The following is a 23,681-nucleotide window of genomic DNA, read 5'->3' on the forward strand; positions in this document are numbered from 1 at the left end:
GGCAGGTACAACACTGGAGACTCTGCAGTTAGTAGCAGTGGCCTGAACTTAGGTAGAAGCTTTTGAGGATAGAAGAAGTAGATGACTATCCCGAGTTTACTGTTTAATGAGGGAGGAAGCAGAACTTCCTAATTAATTACAAATGGGACAGTGAAAGAGAACATTGTCAAAGATGACTCAGGTTTCTGGCTTGGGCCACTAGGTGAATGGCTAGACTAGTAACTGATATTCAAAGACCGGAAATACAAGAGAAAGCACAGCTTCTAGGTGTGTGAGAGATTATTTCAGTTTTGTAAATGTAGATTTTTTTTAATTGTGGGAAAATACTCATTATGTGAAACTTACTACTTTAACCATACAAAAATTTAACCACAATATACATTAAGTATATTCACAGTATTGTACTAATCACTAATGCTTATTCCAGACCCTTTTCATCACCCCAAAAGGAAACCCCATCCATATTAAGCAATCATTCCTCAGTACCTGTAGATTTTGAGACTCGTGTGACATCCAAAAACAGATGTTAAGTAGCTCTTTGGATATGTAATACTGAAGCTCAAAATAAAAATTCAGACTGAAGGATATAGATTTTGGAATCATTAGTACATAGGGGGTTCTTAATCTGGGGCCTATGGACCTGAATGAAAAAATCTCATCTTGAATTGGATTTAAAATGTATATAGGTGTGTATGTTTATTTTTTTAAAAGATTTTATGTATTTATTTGAGAGAGAGAAAGAGCACACAAGGTGGGGGTGGACAGAGGGAGAAGCAGACTCCCCACTGAGCAGGACTCAATTCCTATGACCTTGAGATCATGACCTGAGTAGAAGGCAGATGCTTAACTGACTGAACCACCCAGGTGCCCCAGTGTGTATGTTTATTTTTATGAAGAAAGGGCATTAATCAGATTCTCAAAGGAATTTCTTAACCTTAACAAAGTTACTAGCAAATGATGTATATAGTATATGAAGCTGGTGTTGGGGGGTATGGAAGTGATTAAGAAAACTCAGGGAAAGTGAGTAATGAGAAAAGAATGAGGATAGGACCTTGGGTAACATTTAAGAAAGTGAGAAGTCCAAAGGGTCTTCTCTTAAATACAAGAAATAAAATTGATGTCTTCTTCAAGATTAAGTAAAGGCTTTTAAAGGGCGATGTCATTTCCTAGTTGTTGCATATACCTCACTTGTTGCCTTTGTCAAATACACAAACATTCATTTCATAAACTCATTCGTTTGTACTTTTAAATAGATGGTCTAATTAAGTAGTTTACCCTAACTTCTTCCTGATTTAATCTTATTTTTGGCCATTAGGTATTGGAGAGTATCATTTACAAGGGCAACAATAGAGAATTGACTAAGTTGTCATAATTTGCAACAAGCATGTGTGCATGCCTGTGTTATCTATATATTGTGGACTTTATGATAAACCAGTAGTTCTCAAAGTACGGGATCTGAACCAACAGCATCAGCATCAGCATCACCTGAATTTGTAAGAAATGTAAATTGTTGGGCCTTACCTCAGACCTGGTGAATCAGAAACTCATGGGACCCAGCTTCCAGGTGATTCTGATGAAAATTAAAGTTTGAGAACAACTGTGATAGACCATTCCTGGCCAACTTGTTTCAGTTTATAAATAAAACATGGTGCCCTGTTCTTTCTTTATCTTTTATTTGGTAAAATATGGATGTCAACATTTTGCAATGTCTGATGAGTTCCTCATGAAAAAACTTGACTGAACATTCTTGTCTATCTGTGACCTTCTCCACCACTCTGATTACTAATACAAATACTATTCCCTACATGTTATTTTCCTCCTTGGTTTATAGTATTTATCTTCAACATAAATTACAAACTGTCAAGCTATTAAAATGCATTGGAAAAGGAAATAATTATTTATGTGAATATTCTTTCTTATCCATCCAGTCCTTTATTTTGGGACCTCCCAGTCTTTTGCTAAGTAATAGCCTTGGCTTCAGAGATTATGAAATGAACCTCACTGAAATTGCACCCTTCTCTCTTCTCTACCGCATCAAGACATTTTTCAGCTACGTGGCCTTGCCTAGAGATGCAATAGCTATATACAAGCCCTTTGAGTTCCCTAACATTAGTTGCCATAGTCAGAAAGAAAGTAGAAGCCACAGACTGAATTTGAAGAGAATTGGATTTTGTTATCGAGGGCAATCAGGCAGTGTTTTCAGCTTCTGCTAGTCCAAGGGATAAGCCATACTGCACAGGATTTTAGTTATTTCTGTTTTTCTAAGAAGATTGTACACTAATTGAGGGCATGGATGATGTCTTATCTTTGACCATGTTTTAACACATACTAGGCACACAAACACTTGCCAAATTGGATGTATTTAATCCAGAAGTTAGAAGATTAATTAGGGCTAGGGTTCTAAGCCACTTTGAGTTATCTTAACTGACCTCTGTTTTCCTCATTCTGAGACAGATATAGTTTTGCCCTGCCTACTTCCCAGTATATAAGAATCTAAAAAGAGAATACATATAAAGTACTCTTTAAAAGTCCAGAGAACTCTGTAAATGTGAGGTTACATAATAATCTTGATTTATATGCCCTCAATTTTAGAGGAATATTAGTTTATTCTGGATTGTGGTGAGAACACAGTATGGTGAGCTAGAAGTCAAGATGCTGGTTTCAATCCTGATTGCCTTTAAATTCTTTGGGTCTTGATTTTCTTTTATCTCAAACGAGGAAGCACAGGGCAAATTGGTATGGTGGTTCTCACTCTTGGTTATACATTGCAATCACTTGGTATCGAAAAATGCTGTTATCTGGAACAAACTAGCATATGTTTGATTTAATTAGTTTGGGATGCATGCTGGGCCTTGAGAATTTTTTCTTCTCTTTTGCAGCCAAGATTTGTTTTGTTTGTTTAAATCAGCAAAACTAGTATTCAGGTACAGTCTTACACAAAATTCCAGGTTACCAGTAAAGCTTCTGCAGTCATTTTTTTAAGACTTTAAGCTCTGACTGCCGCTCCTTTTTTCTCATATCCCATTTTAGAACTCCTAAAGCTTCATAAAACACTATTAGAAAAACAGTGGAATAGACCATTTTCAAGATCTCTTTCAGCTGCAAAACAATGTTATGACCTTACGCCTTCTCACAAGATCTCTGTCCTATCTTTTTCTTAACACCAATCTGACCCAGCGTCAGACTGATTATAATGGAGGCTAGCTTTCAACTTACCTCCTGCTGATTACGCTAGCTCTTTTGCTGCAAGGCAATGAATAGTCTAAAATTTAATAGGCAAAAAGATCTCCTGGGTTTCTTGTTGCCACCCCTCCCAGAGATTCTGTGTCAGTACATCTAGAGTAGGGGCCAGGTGTCTGTATTTTTCTCAAAGGCTTTTCATGTTTTTGAAATAATTTGTTCATGGACCATGCTTTTGGGAATGATTGCTCTAAGAGGTTCTCAGTCTAAAGAAAAAGGGGCTGCTGAAATGTGGAGACATAGTGGAATAGAGGATTTTCTTCTGAGCTCAGTGCCAGAGCTACCAAAGAGTAGCATGTGGGCATTTAAGACTTCACATTCTACTCTATTTGACCACAGTTCTCAGTTACTGCCCTAGAAATGCACTTGACAGTCATCTCTTCATCTGTGGTGAAGTCTACAAGAGAGAGGATAAAAATTGTGATAAAGAGCATCCAGACAAGCAGGGATTCAAATCTCTACCCACTGTAACTCTACCGCTCTCTGATTTTATGACCCTGAGCAAGACTTAATCTTAGGCCCAGGTTTTTCATCTGTGGGAAAGAATAATATCCTATTTCTAGGCCCAGGTTTTAGTGAAAATTAAATAAAATGATCTTGGTAAAGCACATAGTAAAGTTTCCAACACACAGTAACTTTTGATAAATAATAAGTATTATGTCAGCAGGGCCTGGACTGATAAGTTTTTCTTTTATCCTTAGGTGGTGTTTCTCTGAAATGAAATACATAAAATGTTTTATTTCAGGTAAGTGCTCACCTTATATCTGGTGAGATTCTCGAGGTCAACATCTTACTTAACTACTATACTGTACCACTTTTAACCACAAAGCCAGGAAATTGGTTGCTGTGCTCTCAGAGCACTCATTAATGATTGAACTAAAGTCCACCAAGAAGCTTCTTGCAATTTTGAATCTCTAAAAAAACTTCTTAGGGGAGTACACAGACTTGACTTCCTCTGACCTGGCTTTGAGACTATTTTTGCTACAAAGGTGGGAGGGAAAAAAAATTAAAATTGAACTTGAGACTATTGTAGAAAGTCTTTGGCTAGAACCACTGATGATACTAGTTCCCATTAATTCACATAGACAGTAATGTTTAAGTGGGTTTAAAAAACTTTTTTTTAATTACATTATTTTGGAAGATTTTATTTATTTATTTGAAGAGAGAGTCTAGAGATGGAACGCAAGCAGGGAGAGTTGGAGAGGGAGAAGCAGTCTCCCTGCTGAGCTGGGAGCCTGACTAGGGCAGACACTTAATGACTGAGCCACCCAGGCACCCCTGAGTATTTTTCTTAGAGGGCAATTTCCCTCCAACAAAAGGAAAACTTTTTGTCATAGTTCTTTGTGGATATGCTTATGAAAAATTTTAAAAAGAGTAAAAGAGCTATGCATGTGGGGTGCCTGGGTGGCTCAGTGGGTTAACCCTCTGCCTTCAACTCGGGTCCTGATTCCAGAGTCTTGGGATCAAGCCCAACATCAGGCTCTCTACTCAGCAGGGAGCCTGCTTCCCTTCCTCTCTCTCTGCTGGCCTCTCTGCCTACCTGTGATCTCTGTTTGTCAAATAAATAAAATCTTTTAAAAAAAGCTATGCATGTGTGTGTTTGAGGAGAGAGGGTGGTTTTAATTTTAGTGAAACAAAAGGAATTCGACTTGAACTGTATTTGTTTTCATAATTTTAAAAGCTGACTGGGCACCTAGCTGGCTCAGTAAAGTATGAGATTCTTAATCATTGGGTCATGAGTTCAAGTCCCTCATTGGGTGTGGAGCCAAAATACATTGGAGCCCCCCCATATATATATATATATATAATTTTTAAAATTTTAAGTACATTTATTTTTATATATAATATATAATTAAAATTTATATATATATAGAATATATAAAAAATATATATATATATTTAAAGCTGAGCTTTGAAGAATGGGTAGATGGATTTTAGCTAAATCAAGGAATGTGAGAGTTACATTAAAGAGAATTATCCTGAAATTGGAAAGGGAGAATTGCTAAAAATTTCACATGATATCTTTTATAGTTTGAACCTTTCTTTAACTTAGGTATACTCAATGTATATGTAAATGTTATATACATGTACCTGAAAATTGCCATTATTACCTGCATTGGTAGTTCTCCAAATCTCACTAAAGGAAGAACCTTTAGTGCTGCCATTACATTTGACCCAGTTCTTACATAAGGAATTTCATTTTCCTTGGCCTTTTTCATAATCTCTTCTTGTCTCATGATAGCATCAGCGTATTTCTGCCTTATAGACATATTTTCTGGTTAAGATCTTGAGATATCCAGGCAGATCTGTGCTCATCTTTGTTTTGCTCTCTTTGTTTTTATGGTAGTTCCCTAAACAGATTTTTAGAGTTGAGACTGTTTCCTTTTAATGTCCTTCCATGTAAGTTGTTGGCACGTGCCAAAGCATTGTTCAGTGTAACCCATTCTGAGCTTGGGGCAGAATATTCCAGTTGAGGTAAGGCTTTGATGATCTGTTTCAATCCAAGGAATAACAAATTTTAGAATATATATAGAAATACTTAACTCTTTTTCTGGGGGGAATAAATAATAGAGTATATTGAGAACTTTTAAAATCACAGAGGTTTTTTCAGACAATTTCAGGAGGTTCACAAAGTTTCTAGAGCTTCTTTATTCAGCCTTGGCTCAGAAAACAAAACCAGGCAGGGTCCTGGCTGGTTCAGTAGGCAGAACATATGACTATTGATCTTAGGGTTGTAAGCCCCATGTTGGGTGTAGAGATTACTAAAAAAATAAACTTAGGAAAGAAAATGAAAACAAGCAAACAAACTGATTCCAAGCAGTGGCTAAACAGTATATCCTTCAAACAATTCTCCATAAATGTGAATTCTTAATTTATATTAAACAGCATTAAGTTCATAGTTATACCTGGAATACAGATAGTCTGTACTCTAGAATTGTGTGCTTTATTTCTGAGATCTTTCTTTATAGGTGAGACTGGCCCATGCTGGGGGTCTTAGGAACAAGACTGGATTTAAAAAAAAAAAAAAAAAGACTGACAAGAGCTCAAAGAAAAGTGGAACAAACCATAATCTGGGCAAAGGTGAATGTTGAGGGACTCAAGGAGTTCCAGGCCCAGAAAAAGGTAACACTGGAAACAAAGGTCAGTGAGGAAGGTTGAGTTCAAAGCCCTAGGCAGAGGAAAAACTGGGCCTCACAGAATGAAAGAGGGAACAAGAAACACGCAAACATTGATGGAATAGGTTTAAAATTTTCTTTAATATAACAAAAATAGAATTGGTAAAACACATGTAATATTACCATCTTTTTTTACAAAGATTTTTCTTATTTATTTGACAGAGGGAGAGAGCACACAAGTAGGGGGAGCGGCAAGCAGAGGGAGAGGGAGAAGCAGGCTCACCACTGAACAGAGCCCAGGATCATGACCTAAGCTGAATTGAGCCACCCAGGCACCCCTAGAATATTACCATCTTAAACATTTTTAAGTGTACAGTTCAGTGTCATTAAGTCCATTCACATTGTTGGGCAACCATTACCACCATTCATCTCAGAACTCTTTTCATCTTATTAAACTGAAACTCTGTATCCATTAAACACTAACTCACCATTCCTCCAACCCCTGGTTCTTGGCAATTACCATTTTTCTTTTTGTCTCTATGAATTTGACTACTAGAGGTGCCTCATAAAAGTGGAATCATATAGTATATCTTTTCTGTGACTGGCTTATTTCACTCAACATAATGTTCTCTGTGTTCATCTATGATGTAGCATGTGTCATAATATCCTTTTTAAGACTGAATTACAGTGTATGTATATATAAGACATTTTGTTTATCCATTATGTTGTTGGACATTTGGGTTTCTTCTGTTCCTTGTTTTTATGAATAGTGCCATGAACATGGGTATACAAATACCTCTTCAAGTCCCTGCTTTCTTTTTCAATGAGGTGTTGTTTTGTTTTTTAGATTTTATTTATTTATTTGACAGACAGATAGCACAAGTAGGCAGAGCAGCAAGCAGAGGGAGAAGCAGGTTCTCCACTGAGCTGCGAGCTCGATGTGGGACTTGATCCCAGGACCCTGAGATCATGACCTGAGCTGAAGGCAGCCACTTAACTGACTGAGCCACCCGGGCACCCCAAGTCCCTGCTTTCTGTTCTTCTTTTTTTTATATATATATTTTATTTATTCATTTGACAGAGAGAGAGATCATAAGTAGGCAGAGAGAGAGGGGGAAGCAGGTTCCCTGCCTGCTGAGCAGAGAGCCCGATGTGGAAGTCAATCCCAGGACCCCAAGATCATGACCTGAGCCGAAGGCAGAGGCTTAACCCACTGAGCCACCCAGGCGCCCCAGCTTTCTGTTCTTTTGGGTATGTGCCTAGAAGTGAAATTGCTGGATTGTATGGTAATTCTAATTTTAATTTTTTGAGGACTCACCATACTGGTTTTCGTGATAGTGCACCATTTTACATTCCCACCAAAAATGCACAAGAATTCTAATTTCTCCATATCTTTAACAATACTTATTTTTTTTAATAGTAGCCATCCTAATAGATGCAGTGGAGCAGGTTTGGGACAAAAAATTTGGAAAAACACCATGAGACAATACTATAGTACATTTTAAGAACTTTTTAAGGCACCAGTATATAGGGAGGGATGTGTTAAGAGAACAGAAAAGAGGCACCTGGGTGGCTCTGTCAGTTAAGCATCAGACTCTTAGTTTTGGCTCAGGTCATGATCCTCAGGGCTTGGGCTCGAGCAGCTTGGAATCTGCTTGAGATTCTTTCCCTCCCCTTCTCCCCTTTGTCCTGCCTCCTGCTCATGCACATGCATATGCCTGCTCTCGCTAAATAAATAAAATCTAAAAATAAATAAATAAATAAAACAAAAAATCCCTGTTCAGTTGTGCCTGGATGGCTCAGTCAGTTGAACAACTAACTCTTGGTTTCCGTTCAGGTCCTAGTCTCAAATTTGAGGTATCCAGCCCCACTCTGAGCAGGGAGTTTGCTTGAGATTCTTTCCCTCTGCTTTCCCCACTACTCATTCACACACACGCTCTCTGTCTAGAATAAGTAAATCTTTGAAAAACTTGATTTTTATATTAATTATATATCTGGAGTTCTCTTAATTTTCATGAGGAGGTTACCAACTTCACACCCAGCTTAGGTGGTTATTGGTATCTGAATCTGCTCTGTGCAGGACTGGATCTCATGACCCTGAGATCATGACTGGAGCTGAAATCAAGAATAAGATGCTTGACCTACTGAGCCAACCAGACACCCCTCAACAGTTTGCTTAATAGCAATTGCCAATTAGAGAATATAATCCAAGAAAGATTCCATTCATATTAGCAACAAAATATTAAAATATCTAGGACTAAGCATAAAATGAAATGCATAAAACATATATGAAGAAAACTTTAACTATTGATGGACAAAAGGATAGCCTGAATAAATGGCAAAACAGGGCATGTTCCTCAATGATATACAGTGGCTCCCATTTTCACTCAGTGAAAACCAAGGTCCTTACCAAACAACAACAAATAACCCAGGGCTCTAAAATACAAACGGGTGGCTGCCAGAGGGAAGGTGTGTGGGGTGAGGGGTGAAACAGATAAAGGGGATCAAGAGTACACTTACAGTAATGAACACTGAGTAATGTGTAGAATTGTTGGATCATTATACACCTGAAACTAATGTAACACTGTATGTTAATTATACTTGAGTTAAAAAAAAAAAGAAAAAAGTCGAGGTCCTCGCTTGGCCTTTTAGATTGTGTATATTCTGCCCCTACCTTGCCGGATCTCTCCTACCAGTCTGCTCCTTGCCTTGCTGTTGCAGCTACTCTGGCTTTCCTGCTTTTCCTTAAACAGTTTTTGGTCTCGTTCATTATTCCTTCCGATTGCAACGCTCTTCCTCCAGAGAGGCCTTTGAGTAACTCCTTTGTCCACTTCAAGTTGTTGTTCAGTCTAGTCTTTTCTGTAAGGCCTACATGAATTTTTCAGTGCTATATTACCCCCCCCGTCCTCCAGAGAGTGGAGAGGGGCTGGAAACAGAGTTAATAATTGATCATGCCTACGTGAGAAAGCCTCCATAAAATTCCATGTGGGGTTCAGAAAGCTTCTAGGCTATCAAATGCAACCACATAGGGAGTTGGGTTTGTACCCCAACTTCACTGCGGTGGATGCTCCTGCTCTCAGGCTCTCAGATGCTCACAGGCTCTCAGACCTTGCCCTCTGTATCTCTTTATCTGGCTGTTCATCTGCATCCTCTCTCATGTCCTTTAATAAACCGATAAATGTTTCCCTGAGTGAGCTGCTCTAGAAAATTAATTGAAACTGAGAAGAAGGTCATTAGAACCTCTGATCTACAGGTGGTTGGTAAGAAGCACAACTTACAGTTTAATGTCTGAAATTGGGGAGTGGGGGAGTCTTGTAAGGCTGTACCTTACCTGATACTATATCAGTGTAGCTAGTGTCAGAATTGACTTAAATTATAGGATACCCAGCTGGTGCTGTCAGAGACTTGATCATTTTAAGTGCCCCACCACCACCTCATACATTTGGTGACCAAAAGTGTCAGGTGAAGTGTTCTGTGTGAGTAGTAAAGATGACTCAAAGGAGAGACAGTAGGGAAGACTGGGTTTTCCCTATACAGGAAGGGAAAAAGCTGAAGTTTTTCCTTTACACACCTATCTTTATTTAAAAAGGTTATTTGATTATCATGGAAAAAAATATTTGGATTTATTCTTCACCAAGATTTACACTGCTGTTGTAAAACACAGATCAAATATCATCTTCCCCATTAAACCCTTCTTGACTTCTCTAACTAGAAGAACTATTTTCCCTCCAAACCATTTTGGCATTTTGTTTACTATTCCCTCCTCCAAGTTCCCTAAAGGCAATGACTATTTGCATTATATCTATTTGTACCATTGGATCTAATTCCTTTCCCTATTCACAGTCTTCATTTTTATATCTCACTGTAACATGTACTGGTAGGGTTTTGTTGGTTTGTTTTTTTTGTTCTCAGCTTTGAGGGGATATAATTGACATATAATATTGTATAAGTTTAAGAGCTACAACATGATGATTTTATATGTATTGCAAAATGCACATAGTAGGTACTAAGTGAACATTTAATAGACTAAAGATTAAATTAGAAAATGAAGAAAATAAGGTGTCATGGATTCCATCATTTTTGCAACTATGATATCCTGTATCTATGATTTTGATATTACAGTACCCCTTATCAAACTTGTTTCTATTGCTTTTAAATAAACTAAACAGTAAACTTTAATAGATTTAATTTTTAGGATCTCTTCATTACTTTAGAAAAAGCTAGAACAATTTGAGGTGTTTTATGATCAGTGTTAGTAGTTGTGGTTTAAATCCCTCTGCTCTGTGGAGGTATCCATTCAATTAGATCTTTCCAATAAGCCAGTTGCCAAGTTTAACTTTGGTAATAATGAGTCAACACACAGGCATTATGTCCTTTGTGACATAACTCTTTACTGTCCCCATCCTGCTTTTCCCCAAACAGAAGTGATTACTATGTCTTCTGTGCTCCAACTGAAGCTATTTCTATTATCCCACTGTTGTGTAATTACTTTTTTATGTGTCTGTCTGTCCTTCTAAATCGTGAGCTCTGTAAGATTAGGGATTATATGTTGGTAATTTCCACTTTCCCCATAGTTCCTGGTACCGGAACATTGTGGGTATTAAATAAATGATAGATGTGTTAATATAAATAAAGTATATTCTGACAAGGATTCTGGCTAAATAACTATATGAAAGACAATCTCTTCAGATGGCTCAGGGGTAAAATGTCAGGATTTTATTCATTTAAGTGATGAATTTTACATATTCAGCCTATGGTAGGGTTAATTGCCCTTAAGAATCTTTTCTTTATTTGTTGTTGTTGTTTTGGGTTTTTGTTTTGTTTTGTTTTAAGTATCTCTACAGCCTACGTGGGGCTTAACTCACAGCCCTGAGATCAAGAGTTGCATGCTGTATCTATTGAGCCAGCCAGGCACGTTTGGGAGCCTTCTCTTTGTAAACCACATTTTGTTTGGATCCTACCCATTTCCCTCACTATCTCACTGTCTTTCAACTTTCACCTGGAGTTTGTAGAAAGTAAATAGTGACAGAGAGGTCAGTTGTTACTCTACCATCTCTACGAACTTGGAAATAAGGGAAATTAGACTTATGACTGAGAATTAAATTGAAACATGAATATATATCAAGGCAGAGTTATCAAAAATAACCTTAAAAAGGAAATCTGGACAAATTAAGACTTGACTAAAGATATTTATCTCAAGGGGCACCTGAGTGGCTCAGTCAGTTAAGTGGCTGCCTTCAGCTCAGGTCATGGTCCCAGAGTCCTGGGATCAAGCCCCACATCAGACTCCCTGCTCAGCGGGAAGCCTGCTTCTCCCTCTCCCACTCCCCGTGCAGTGTTATCTCTCTCTGTGTGTCCCTGTCAAATAAATAAATAAAATATTTTTTAAAAATAGATATTTATCTCAAGAATATTCATTGAAGGACTGTTGGTTAGCAGTAGCAACATAGAAACAGGACATTGAGAGGCATAGAGTAGCAATATAGAAACAGGACGTTGAGAGGCATACTACGGTTGTAGCTGTCCCAGGAAAAGAATGTAGCCAACTGAGTTGGATATTTCTATCTCCTATCTATGGCCTGATGCTATTAAACCTTTGAAACATCCAATTTAATTTCCCTACCTCAAATTCTAAGTTCATCAAACATCTTTCTTTCTGATTATGCCTCATTTCTTCTGTGTATCTTTTTACAAGGAGAAAATGTCTGAACTTCATGCCAAAGCAAATATTATCATTATTATGATAGTTAATCTATTTCATTGCAAATCATAATCTAGCATTCTGGTTTTACATCAGCCTCTGACCCCTTTTTAATGTTAGTTTGAATTAGATATTCTATCTCAGTAAAGAGCCAAAACCAGGTTTCTGAGCCTAAAAACTGAAGTCCAGATCTTGGACTTAAGTGAATTCAACAAGATAAATTCCACTTTCTTGAATTTTATCTCATATAACTGTCAAATGTAACCCCTTCACAACCTTGCCATTGCCAATGCCTATTTATTCACCTATTTATTATTTTTCCTCTGGATTACAGTAGTAGCATCTCAACTCATTTTCTGGCCATCACTCAGACTACACTTCACACTGATGTATCTTTAAATCATAAGTTTTAAAACATTGTGTTAACTTTTTAAGTATTTAATGGCATTCTGCAATGTCCTCCACTCCATGACCTTCCATATGTTGTTCCTCAGCCCTGCCTGGAAAATTCTGTCTCACATATTCATTAAGTTAACTTATATTTATGCTCTAAGGCTCAGCAGAGGATCTGCTCCAAGAAACTTTACCTGATCCCCACAATTTGGTTTAGATACTCTTCTTTTGCACTTCCATGACACCCTATCCTTACCTCTATCATACTATCCACTACACTATAGAGCAATTTTTAACTCATATGTCTTCTCTACCAGACAGTGAATTTCTTCACAGCAGTGAGAAGGATGTTGTGTGATTCTTTCCTATATTCCCTAGCTCTTAATGTAATACTTAATTTGTTAAATGAATTTATAATTTTATTCATTTTATAATTTTATTCATTTCATTTAAACTTCAATAAGCTTCTGCATTCTCCTTTCATCTCTTCCAATCTGCACTTCCTTTTTGATCCTTGAACATTTATCCCTAGCTACTTTTTTTTAACCCACTTTGAACTTGTCACACTCTTGCTGTTTCTTCAGAATCATATGACCAACAGACTACCATGTATGTGTGCATGTGTGTCCATTAATGAATGAGATTTTCAGGTATCACTGTTTGTGAAATATAATTTTCATATATAATTCCTCCCATAGAATATAATATGATTGAATAAAAATAGTTTAAATAAAATGTAATTGAAAATATAGGTAACCTCTGGCTCATAAATGAAAATTACTACATAAATGATAGCAAGTAGACAAAAGTCTTTGAGATGAAAATCCTAAGGAGTTGGGTACATTCACCCACTACCTTAATGAGTATTGCACCCCACACAGAGCATCCAATTGAGATTTATGCTTCAGTAAAATCACTCTATAGTGATTTTCAAGGTATTGTGAGCTTTCAAGGTTGCTCCTGAAATATATAAATATTGAATCTGAGAATGCCAGGCTTGCAGTATTATATATATATATAATATATATATTAAATTGATGATGTATTAAACAATGTAAGTTATGGGTTTTGACCTCAAAAAGTATACAGATATTTCCCTTTATTCAAAGGACTCATGAATTTCCACCTGCTCTAGGAAATCCTGTTTGAAAGAGGTAGTGAATGAATAGTCTCTTTACAGACACATTTTTAATTATTTATACTTTTCAATTATTGAATAATGACTGTGATCACATTAGATTTATAGATTAATCTGGGGGATAATTTGTATTTTTGCAGTGTTGAGTCTCCTTATCCAGAAACATGGTATTTCTTTACTAATTCAGGTCTTCTTCTGTGGCCCTCAGTAAAATTTGTATCTTTTCATATAGACTTAATTTGTTAAATGAATTTATTGTTAGGTTTATTCATAGATATTTTAAATTTTGTTGCCATTTAAGTGGTACTTTTTCTATTATTTTTCTAAGTGATTATTATAAGTATCTAGGAAGGCTATTTCATTATAAATTTATTTTGTGACTGGGTACCTACCAAAATCTTGTTATTTCTATAATTTCTAGAGTCATGGAATAGTCCTAAGAGTGTAAGGGAGGGGCAGTGGAAATTTTCTTGTCCAGCCTTCTCATGTACAGATAAGACTCAGAGTAGTCCAAACAGGTTTGATTGAAATCTTAGATCTTATGAATCTCTAGTCATTGAGTTTGACAAAATATGGTAAAGAGGTTAAGGAACAAGACTGAGACAGTAGACTGCTAGAGTTGGACCTCTCAAATCTGCATCTTCATGTGGTCCTCACCAATCTAAGCTTTATAAGTTCACAAGTTCAATATATAGCCTGTCTTAGGAGTGACCAGGTCGCAGGAGATCAATTCACTCCTTTCTTTCTAGCAAGAATAATTTATCAACAAGACCGCTAAGTTGGAAGTTCAACATGGAAAATCTAATAGCATCCAGGACATTGTTTTCTCATGGCCAGCTCTACCCAGGAGAACAAGTTAGAGATCCCAGAATCACAGCAAAGAGAACTGAATGTACTCTCGTAGTCTTTTCTGTTCTAATCATTATATTAGATAAATATCCAATGATATTTCTTTCCAAATAACTCTGTTAGGTATTATAATGAGAGAAGCCTTTCCCTAGGCAAGAGCTGAAAACAGTGATAAATGTTTCAATATTTTCTCTTCTAAAAACTGTCATTCCTTCACTCTCTCCTGACCAACATGTTAGTTTTAAAGAGTAGAGCCTCTCTTAGATTAGCTCTATTTTAACTTCATGGCTTCCTCTCTAGAGAGGAACCCTAAGCTCTGTGTGAAATGTATTTAGACTGTACTTTAATCTTACCAGCTTGCTTATTTATTGATTTATATTTGTGGCGGTGGGGAGGGGGGGAAGAAGAGGGAGAGAGAGAATCCCAAGCAGGCTCCATACTCCACACTCAGTGTGGAACATGACCCTAACATCATTACCTGAGCCAAAATCAAGGGTCAGACACCCAACTGACTAAGCCACCCAGGTGCCCCTATCATCTCTTAAACAGATTACTTTAGGAATATTTCCATAGATGGGTTAAGCATTTATTTTTTTTATTTTTTTTTTTTAAAGATTTTATTTATTTGTCAGAGAGAGGGAGAGAGAGTGAGCACAGGCAGACAGAGTGGCAGGCAGTGGCAGAGAGAGAAGCAGGCTCCCCGCCGAGCAAGGAGCCCGATGTGGGACTCGATCCCAGGACGCTGGGATCATGACCTGAGCCGAAGGCAGCTGCTTAACCAACTGAGCCACCCAGGCGTCCCGGGTTAAGCATTTATTAATGTTGATTCTTGTTAACTGCCTTTCAAGGGTTGGTGAGTATGTTTAAAATCTGGTTTCCCAATTCTGTATATACCTTTTTCGGGTACTATAGCTTCCCTATCAAACATAACACAGCTTCTTGAGATCAACTATAAAACTAACCACTAAGCATAACCCATCAGTAGTTATTGAAATTCAGGGATTGTCGTGATTTTCTGTTAGGTGGAGTTGCCCACCTGCTCAATCTTTTGTCAGAACTGTTACCCTTGCTTTAGACAACGTTATCTGGGTGATATCATGTGATTTGGAATTGTTGGAATAGAAGGAAAATATGTAGAGTGAATACCAGTAGTTATGTTGGAAATCTCTAAAGATAAATTGGAAAATTGAAATCCCTAAAAGGATTTGAAGTTGGATAAGCTTGGAGTGGAGTGCATTTAAGCAGCAAAGCCAAAGTGTCCTAGATCTATGCTGAGAAACTAGTAAAGTGCTCATAAATCATTTTATTGGCTGCTGCTTATTCAGTAAATAAGTAGATCAGACAGATTTTAGGGATCAGGACCCTGAACACCTGTTTGGTTACCACAATTATCATATGCTGGAAGATGAGTATGATACTATATTAAGTAGCACACTCAAGGACTGGGTGTTTATCTCAGTATTCACCAGCTGGGAAGAGATAAAGATAGAACTTACGGAGGCTTTCTTTTGGCTCTTGCTTGCCTCCAGGGCTTATAGGACTCAGGAGAAATTTAATGAATAAAGGAATTTATAGGTAGAGCTGTCTGAAAATGTAGAGACCATCTTGAGAGAGTGATTTCTTCTATACTGGAAGTATTTATGGGACTTAGTCAGGGTTGCTAAACACAAGGAATGACTGCTCTGGATGGAAGGATGAATTAGGTATCTCCCAGTCCCTTTTTAGTTGTGAAATTCTGTAATTTCCAGCATCAGAGTAACTCTGAGAGGCTCTCCAGGATCCAGGGTGGCTCCCAGCACAGACATTACTGGTGGAAGTAGAGAGCAATTCTGAAAGTAATTATTTTTACCTGGGCTTAGTTTAATTTAGTTCACCCTGGTCATTCAATGATTCTGCTTAGATCCAATAAAACCCCTTATGATATGAGAAAACCACTTGACAACCCCATTTGGCACTATGATCCAGGTATGTTCCTAGTTTAGTCTCAAAGCCAGCATTTCCTGGGGACATGAGAGCAGGGAACCTAATTAATACTGGAGTGTCTTCAACTCCCACAGCTTGTTGACCTGGTAGCATTAGGAAAATTCTGCCTTCTGCCGTAAAGTAGAGTAGTAGAGCACAGATCACTAGCAGAAAACTGACATGTGGGGCCCAGAAAATTCCTCACGACTTATGATTTTGGATTCTGTGAGTTGCAGACCCTCTCCACTTCAAGGCTGCCACATGTGTAATAAAGTAAGGCAGCTACAATAATTAAGCTAAGTTAATTTGGATTGATTTTAACTAAGAGATGTACAGATCCCAGAGCTGATTTTAAACATCACCTGACAAAGTGTTTGTATGCTTTATAGCACTTGTCTTGATGAAGTTATCACAAGAGACATCTTATAACTTGTATTTTTCAGAAAGGCTAATATTCTTAATAATTTTACCTACTGCTTGCCTTCATTCTTTTTTTTTTTTCCAAGTTCAGCCAATCCCCTACTTGGAAGCCAGGCTCTGTGCAAGGGTTCTAGAAGACACAGAAATTAATTAGACATGTTCACACCAGTCAATCTGATAGAGGAGATACAATTCAAGAAATAATTATAACATAAGGAAAAACAAATTATTAGAATTATATCAATGAAATAAGATAGCAGTTGGGAGAAGTGGGGGAATTATTTCTGGATCAGAGAAAGGGAGAAACTACATGGATTCATGGAATTTGAGCTTGCCTTTGTTAAGATAACCTTTGAAAGATTTTTACTGATACAGAGCAAGGGCATTACCCTTCGAAGGGACAGTGTGAGTAGTGGCATAGAGGCAGGAAAGTCTGGGCTGTATTTAGGGAATTGTACATAAGCCAATTTCAATAAAGGTAAATAGTGGAAAAGAAAGATGAAAGAATAGTTAGGGTTCAAATGAGAGCATCTTGACTGTGCGGCTGATATCTGGACTTCATTCTGTAATCCATGAGGAGCCACTGCAGGTTTTGACCTGCTCAGGAAGAAGACATGATCAGTGTTCTGCTTTAAGGTGACAGCGGATAGTTTATTAAAGTCAGAAGCAGATAACAGGATATTGAATCCAGAAGGAAAGTAAAAGGAATCTGAGATGATAGTAGCAGGATTAGAAAGGAAGTAATACCTTCAAGAGGTCCTCAGATAGAATATATAGGATCTGGCAGGTAATCATATGGGGAACTGAAGGTGATTCTTAGATTTCATGAACAAGTTAGAATAGTAAGACAGAAGAACAGATATGTTAAAATCAGGAAAGTAAGAAATATCATTTTGGAACATGATTATCTTGATAATCATATTCTAATTGTCAATCATTGTCTTTATATTATGTGATTCATAATATAAATCACATAACATAAATCACATGTCACATAAAGACATGTCTTTATGTAAAGACAATGACTGTCTTTATGTTATGTTTCTCTTTTATGTCTTTTATGTTATGTGATTCTTTTATGTCTTCAGTCATTGTCTTTACATGTCTTTACATGTCTTTACATTGTCTTTATGTAAAGACAATGACTGTCTTTATGTTATGTGATTCATTTCCTAAGAGGAAATGTCTAACAATATGGATTTGGGACTAAAGATGGTTTTAGGAGCCTGGTATAGAGATGCAGAGAGAGGATTTGATATCATGATTCAAAAAAGCACACACAGACATCAGAGAGGAGAATAATGCTTTGGGGAATAGCCCATGTTCAAGGCACTGTAGAAAATGCTTGATATACTTAATATAGTCTTTGCAACTAAGGTGAAGCAATTATCTTCATGTGAGAGATGAAAGACTAAAGTTCAGAGTGATTATCTCATTACCCCAAGGTCACATAATTAATAAGTGTTGGCTCCAGGGTTTAAATTTAGGTCAGCCTAACTGCTACAACACATTGCAAAGCAATCAAAGAAGTAGGGGAAGAAAAATGAGGGAAATGAATTGTCATGAGAATAAAGAAAAGCCCAAGTATCTTAATGAACTATGTGCTGGCCATGGGACAGAAAAGACTGGTAAGGAAGCAAATGTCTTCAGATAGTTCTTAGTAACTCCAGCTTTTGTTGGGAATCGGTGTCAAGGCCACATAGACGCTGGGCTTAGGTACATCAGAAAAGGCTATGAAGGGACCTTGAACTGTGCTTGCCCTAGTTGGAGGTTGAGTTTCATCTACAATTACACATTTTAACTTACTCAAACACTTATCCCAGAAGTTTCCAGGTTATTTTCCAACCTTCTTTTGAGCAGGTGAAACTGGTTTTTTTTTAACTTAAAATAAAGGAAAATACCAGATAAATGTAGAGTTATTCAAGTTGAGAGAAAGGAAATGCCCTCTACTTCCTCCTTGCTCTTCTCTACCCTTAACTGTATTTCAGGCCCAGAGGAACCTGCCTGCTCTACATAACACCATTTGAAAACCCCTGCTATACTTTTTCTTTTTCATGAATGAGAAAGGGAAGTGATTATTATTATAGATAAGAAAATCTAGAAAAGTGAAGGTAAAAGTCATTTGCTTTAGGTGCAAATAATTTAGGAATCTAGCTTTGAATAGAACAGAGGTTTTCAAACTCCCCATTAGTCAGTGTTCTTTCTGGCCCTTGACTCCAGTTATAAAACAAATTTTATTTGTTTAAAAAGGAACATAACATCTGCTTTCTAAGATTGCATTCAACAGACATTTGTTAACTAACTTTATGTGCAAAACAGTTAAGACTAAGTAAACATTAACTTACTTACATAGACTAAAAGAAAAGGAAAATAAATGATCCAAAAACATATTTTACTACTTAATAAGGAGTTTACATTGTGAGACTGCAAAATTACAAGCTCGAGGAGATTATTTGGTCAGACCCAATTTTAAGCTCTAGGCAGACAAGAGAGGGTTTTTGTAGCACACAACTGCTTTATAAAACCTGCCTTCTAGATGAAGCAGATAACTCCTGAGGAAGACCTGGAGTTTGAAAATAGAAGCAGCAGCTAAGGAACTATAGTATTTTGTAGGTTTCTTTCTACCAATTTTGTATTTGAAGTTTATATTAATCTTTAGTTTTTTTGTTTTAAACCACCTGAAACCAAATCCAAGTTAGTTGAAAGGCTATTCAAGGTCTATGAATCACTTTTGGAAGAAGCAGGTTAAAAATCAAGGTACTGAGACTCACTTCACTTTCCCTATTTAGAGAAAACAGAAGAGAAAAAAAAGAAAGAAAGAAAACCCACAACAAAGGAATGTAGCAAGTTCCCAAAGCCAAGAACCTGTTAGAAAACAGAAGGAAATTTTGTCATCTAAATGGTCTCATAGACAAATATATGTTTCAACACCCTCCTACCCCTCCCAGAATATTAAAGAAGATCCTTGTTTCCCTGAAGTGTTTTCCTGTCAGAAAGTAGTTGTGATTGAAATAAAGAGATGAAGCGGGGATTATAACTGAGAAGAAAGGGAGAATGTGGAGTCCTGGTGGGTTTTGGACTGTGCTTCTTGAAAGCATTTGGGTAAACTTCCTTTTTAATTGTGTATGTGCTTCTATTGCTTTAAAAAAATTTTTTTGTTAGCTTTGGTGAGATTCATGTGATATAAATTGGAATGGGGGAGCCTGATTTCTGGAGTAACTAGGGATTTGTGGGTTGGATATAATAGTTCACTCTGGGAAACCTTAATGGAATAGTTTGAAAGCTTTCATGATTTTGTATGACAGTCTGGGGGAAATAAAAGTCTTAGTTTTAGTCAGGGGATGATGAGCACATCTGCTTCTGTATGAGAGTCCTATCCTCAAATTCTGACATGCAGAAGTTTGTTCCTTTGTTGATAAAAAACTGTATTCACTGAAAGACAGATTTGTTCACTAAGAGCCAATTATGAATTTTATGCATGCAGTCTATGACAATATAGTACTCAGAGTCATCAGCTATGCTGGTATCACAAATATGCCACTGCCAGACTTCATTGTGTTTTTATAGTTTATGTAGTTTTCAGACAGAGCTAAATATAAACTTAAAGACTTTCTCCAACCTTTATATTTAATAAATTTACTAATTTTTTATGTATAATAACTGGGCAGGGGGGATGCAGGATGCTGGCAGCACAGAATCACAGTTAAGGCTTGGAGGAACTTGAAGTTGGTTTGTACTATTTTGCTAGTTGGAAGACTGGAAACTGGTAGATCAATACTCCATCCCCAACCCCAAGTTTCAGTAAGGTTGTCTTTATGTTATGTGATTCAGTTCAATGACTAGGCAGCTTAAAGATTATCAGCTGAAGGTGGGACCTGTTTTTTCTACCTTTCATTCTCATATCTAAATGAAAAAGAGTTTTAGATTCTCTAACCGTGTCTTTTTTTTTTTTTTTAAGAGAGAGAGAGAGAGGGAGAACATGAGCAAACATGTGAGAATGGTGGGAAGCGGGGAGCAGAGGAAGAGGGAGAGAGAAGGTTAAGCAGGCTCTGATCTCAGCTCAGGCCCTGACATGGACACAACCCCGAGATCATGACCTGAGCTGAAATCGAAAGTTGGATGCTTAACTAACTAAGCCACCCAGGTGCCCCAGATCCTATAACCATGTATTAGAGATGCTGGTGCTATTCCTGGATTTCTCTTCGATGCCTTTTCTTATATCTCTAGTGTTTTCCAACCTTCTTTAAGATGTAATGAGTCTCACCCCCAAATAATTACAAAGGGAAAAATAGTAAGTTTACAGTGGAGAATTCTGGCAGACACCATCTTAAGCAATCTAGGTTATTATCACCAGAAATACACATGACAGTACATATCCCCTGAAAGGATACACTGAGAAGGGCACATCAGACAAACCCAAGTTGAGGTATACTCTACAAGACAATTGGTCAGTACCTTTCAAAAGTGTCAAGATCATGAAAAACAAGTAAAGAATCAGGATCATTCACAAGTTGAAGAAGACATACAGCTAAATGCAATGTAGGATCCTGGATTGGGTCCTGGAGCAAAAAAAAAAAAAAGAAAGAAAGAAAGAAAGAAAAGAAAAGGACTTTAGTGGAAAGAATTGGTAAAAAATAATTTCTGTACTTCAGTTTATATATTTTTTAAAGATTTCATGTATTTATTTGTCAGAGAAAGAGAGAAAGCACAAGCAGGGGGAGAGGCAGGCAGAGGGAGAAGCAGGCTCCCTGCTGAGCAAGGAGCCCAATGCAGGACTCGATCCCAGGACCTTGAGATCATGACCTGAACCAAAGGCAGATCCTTAACCGACTGAGCCACCCAGGTATTGCTTCAGTTTATATTATTATATGAAGATTAAGATTCGTAGTGTATAATTATTCTAATATGGTATATAAAATATTAATATAAAAATACAGTGTGTGAAGAGTATATGGAAATTCTCTATACTATTTTTGCAGCTCTTCTGAAGTTTGAAATAATCTCAAAATAAAATGTTTTTCTTTTAAATGTGGTGACCCAAATTGGCCTCTTCTTTCAATAAGGATTATTAAAAAATTACTCTCCTGGGGCGCCTGGGTGGTTCAGTGGGTTAAAGCCTCTTCCTTCAGCTTGGGTCATGATTCCACGGTCCTAGGATTGGGCCCAGCATCCCTGGGATCAGGCTCTCTGCTCAGCGAGGAGCCTGCTTCCCTTCCTCTCTCTCTGCCTCCTTGTGATCCCTGTCTGTCAAATAAATAAATAAAATCTTTTTAAAAAAATTAAAAGTTACTCTCCTGAATAAGAGAGGAAGGGTACTTCATATGACTGGTATATTTACTTCTTTAGTTCTTCTGGTATTTAATTTAACTTTAATTTTTTAGTTCTTTTAATATTATGTGTTGAAGAGATGTAAAGTTTATAATAAATGTGTAAGTTTAAACAGTAACAATAACAGGAACACAAGTGTAGCTTGAAGCTCAGTGTGCCTTTTCCATCTTCCCATCCTCTCCTAATTTTTATCTTGAATTTTATACTTTTCATTCTCTTGCTTCTCTTTATAGTTTACCTTAAAATATATGTCCATAATGATACAGTTTTGCATGATTTTTAACTTTATGTGAGTGAACTATCATATGCATTCTTTTACAATTTCCCCCCTAAATATTATATTCCTGAGATTTAATCATGTTAATGTGCTTACCTGTCATTCATTCATTTTCACTGCTATGTAGCTTTCCATTATATGGACATACCACAGGTTACTTCTCTATTCTATCATTAATAGCTATTTGGTTGGTTTCCAGTTTTGCTGTTAGGAAGAATGCTACCATACACATCCTTGTATATGACATATTATGAGAGTCTCTCTAGGGTGTATACATAAAATGGACTGGCTAGATTGTAGGGTAAATGCCCCATCAACTCTAAAAGTTAAATTGTTTCCCAAAGTATTTGTTCAGTTTTTAAGACCATCAACACTATGTAAGTGTTCCACTGGTTCTACTTTTTCCTCTGGCACAGTATTATTAGACTTAAAACTTTTTACCAATTTAGCAGGCATGTATATTAAAATTTTAAAAAGTCACCATTTATTGATTGTCTACTTTGAATCAAGCACTGTGGCAGACATTTTCATACCTTATTTAACTTAATCCTTTCATAACTCTTCTTCTCAGTCCTGTAATAGAAACTAATGCTGTCCTTGGTTTATAATACATAATTACCCCCCAACCCTCCATCTCTCTGACAGATTTATTCTTTCATGGGCCTTTCAACATCCTGTATCTCCCTAATTTATTTCCTCTTTCTTTTTTTAAAATCTCAGTCTAGAAGAAATTTGAGGGAAGACTCTGTGATTTCTAAGTAGTTAATAACTTGCCCCAGCTCACACTATCATTAATTAGTAGCAGACTGAAATTAAATCTGGTTCTGTAGCTCCTAATCTTTTTCTTTTCTCTTGTCTTTTCTTCTTTTTTTTCTCTCTCTCTTCCCTTTTTCCTCCCAAATTCCATTTCTTCCTCCCTTCCCTGACATTCTTCCCCTCTGAAGTTTTTTTTTTCTTTTCCTCCTCTGAGTTAAACAGCTTAAATATACTTTCCACTTGGCTGCTATGTAATGTGATGTGCGTGCAGAGAATGTCACCAGATTGGGTGAGTTCCTGATTCTAGCTAAACAGTTGTAACTCGGGCCCCTGGCTAGCCAGTAAGTGCCTTATAACCATTTGACATTTCTAGCTATGCTCCTTGTGTGGATTTGGCCAGACTACTCTCTCAGAGCTGCTGATGGCCCTGCAGGGGATGGAGAGAAGCCAGAACTTCAGGACATCCCACACTTGGCTCTTCTTTCTTGGCAGCTGTAGAAA

At 37.1% G+C, this 23,681-nt stretch overlaps 1 protein-coding gene across 2 annotated transcripts in view; it reads left to right on the forward strand.

Annotated features, from left to right (window-relative positions):
- The window catches only part of LOC101673740 (phospholipid-transporting ATPase FetA-like), a 115,506-nt gene that overhangs the window by 3,172 nt on the left and 88,653 nt on the right, over positions 1 to 23,681 (forward strand). Inside the window, exons 2-3 of one of the 2 annotated variants that reach the window (XM_045081556.1) lie at positions 3,942 to 3,985; positions 6,210 to 6,363. Coding sequence is in view for 1 of the 2 variants with exons in the window: in XM_004747511.3 (XP_004747568.2) it covers positions 3,942 to 3,985 (44 nt within the window). In the remaining variant the exon portion in view is untranslated. The remainder of the gene's footprint in view (positions 1 to 3,941; positions 3,986 to 6,209; positions 6,364 to 23,681) is intronic. The other variant, XM_004747511.3, reaches the window with a different exon arrangement.

This window comes from Mustela putorius, unplaced genomic scaffold (assembly GCF_011764305.1).
Source record: "Mustela putorius furo isolate JIRA1106 unplaced genomic scaffold, ASM1176430v1.1 tig00000580_pilon_pilon_pilon, whole genome shotgun sequence".
Taxonomy (NCBI): Eukaryota; Metazoa; Chordata; class Mammalia; order Carnivora; family Mustelidae; genus Mustela; species Mustela putorius.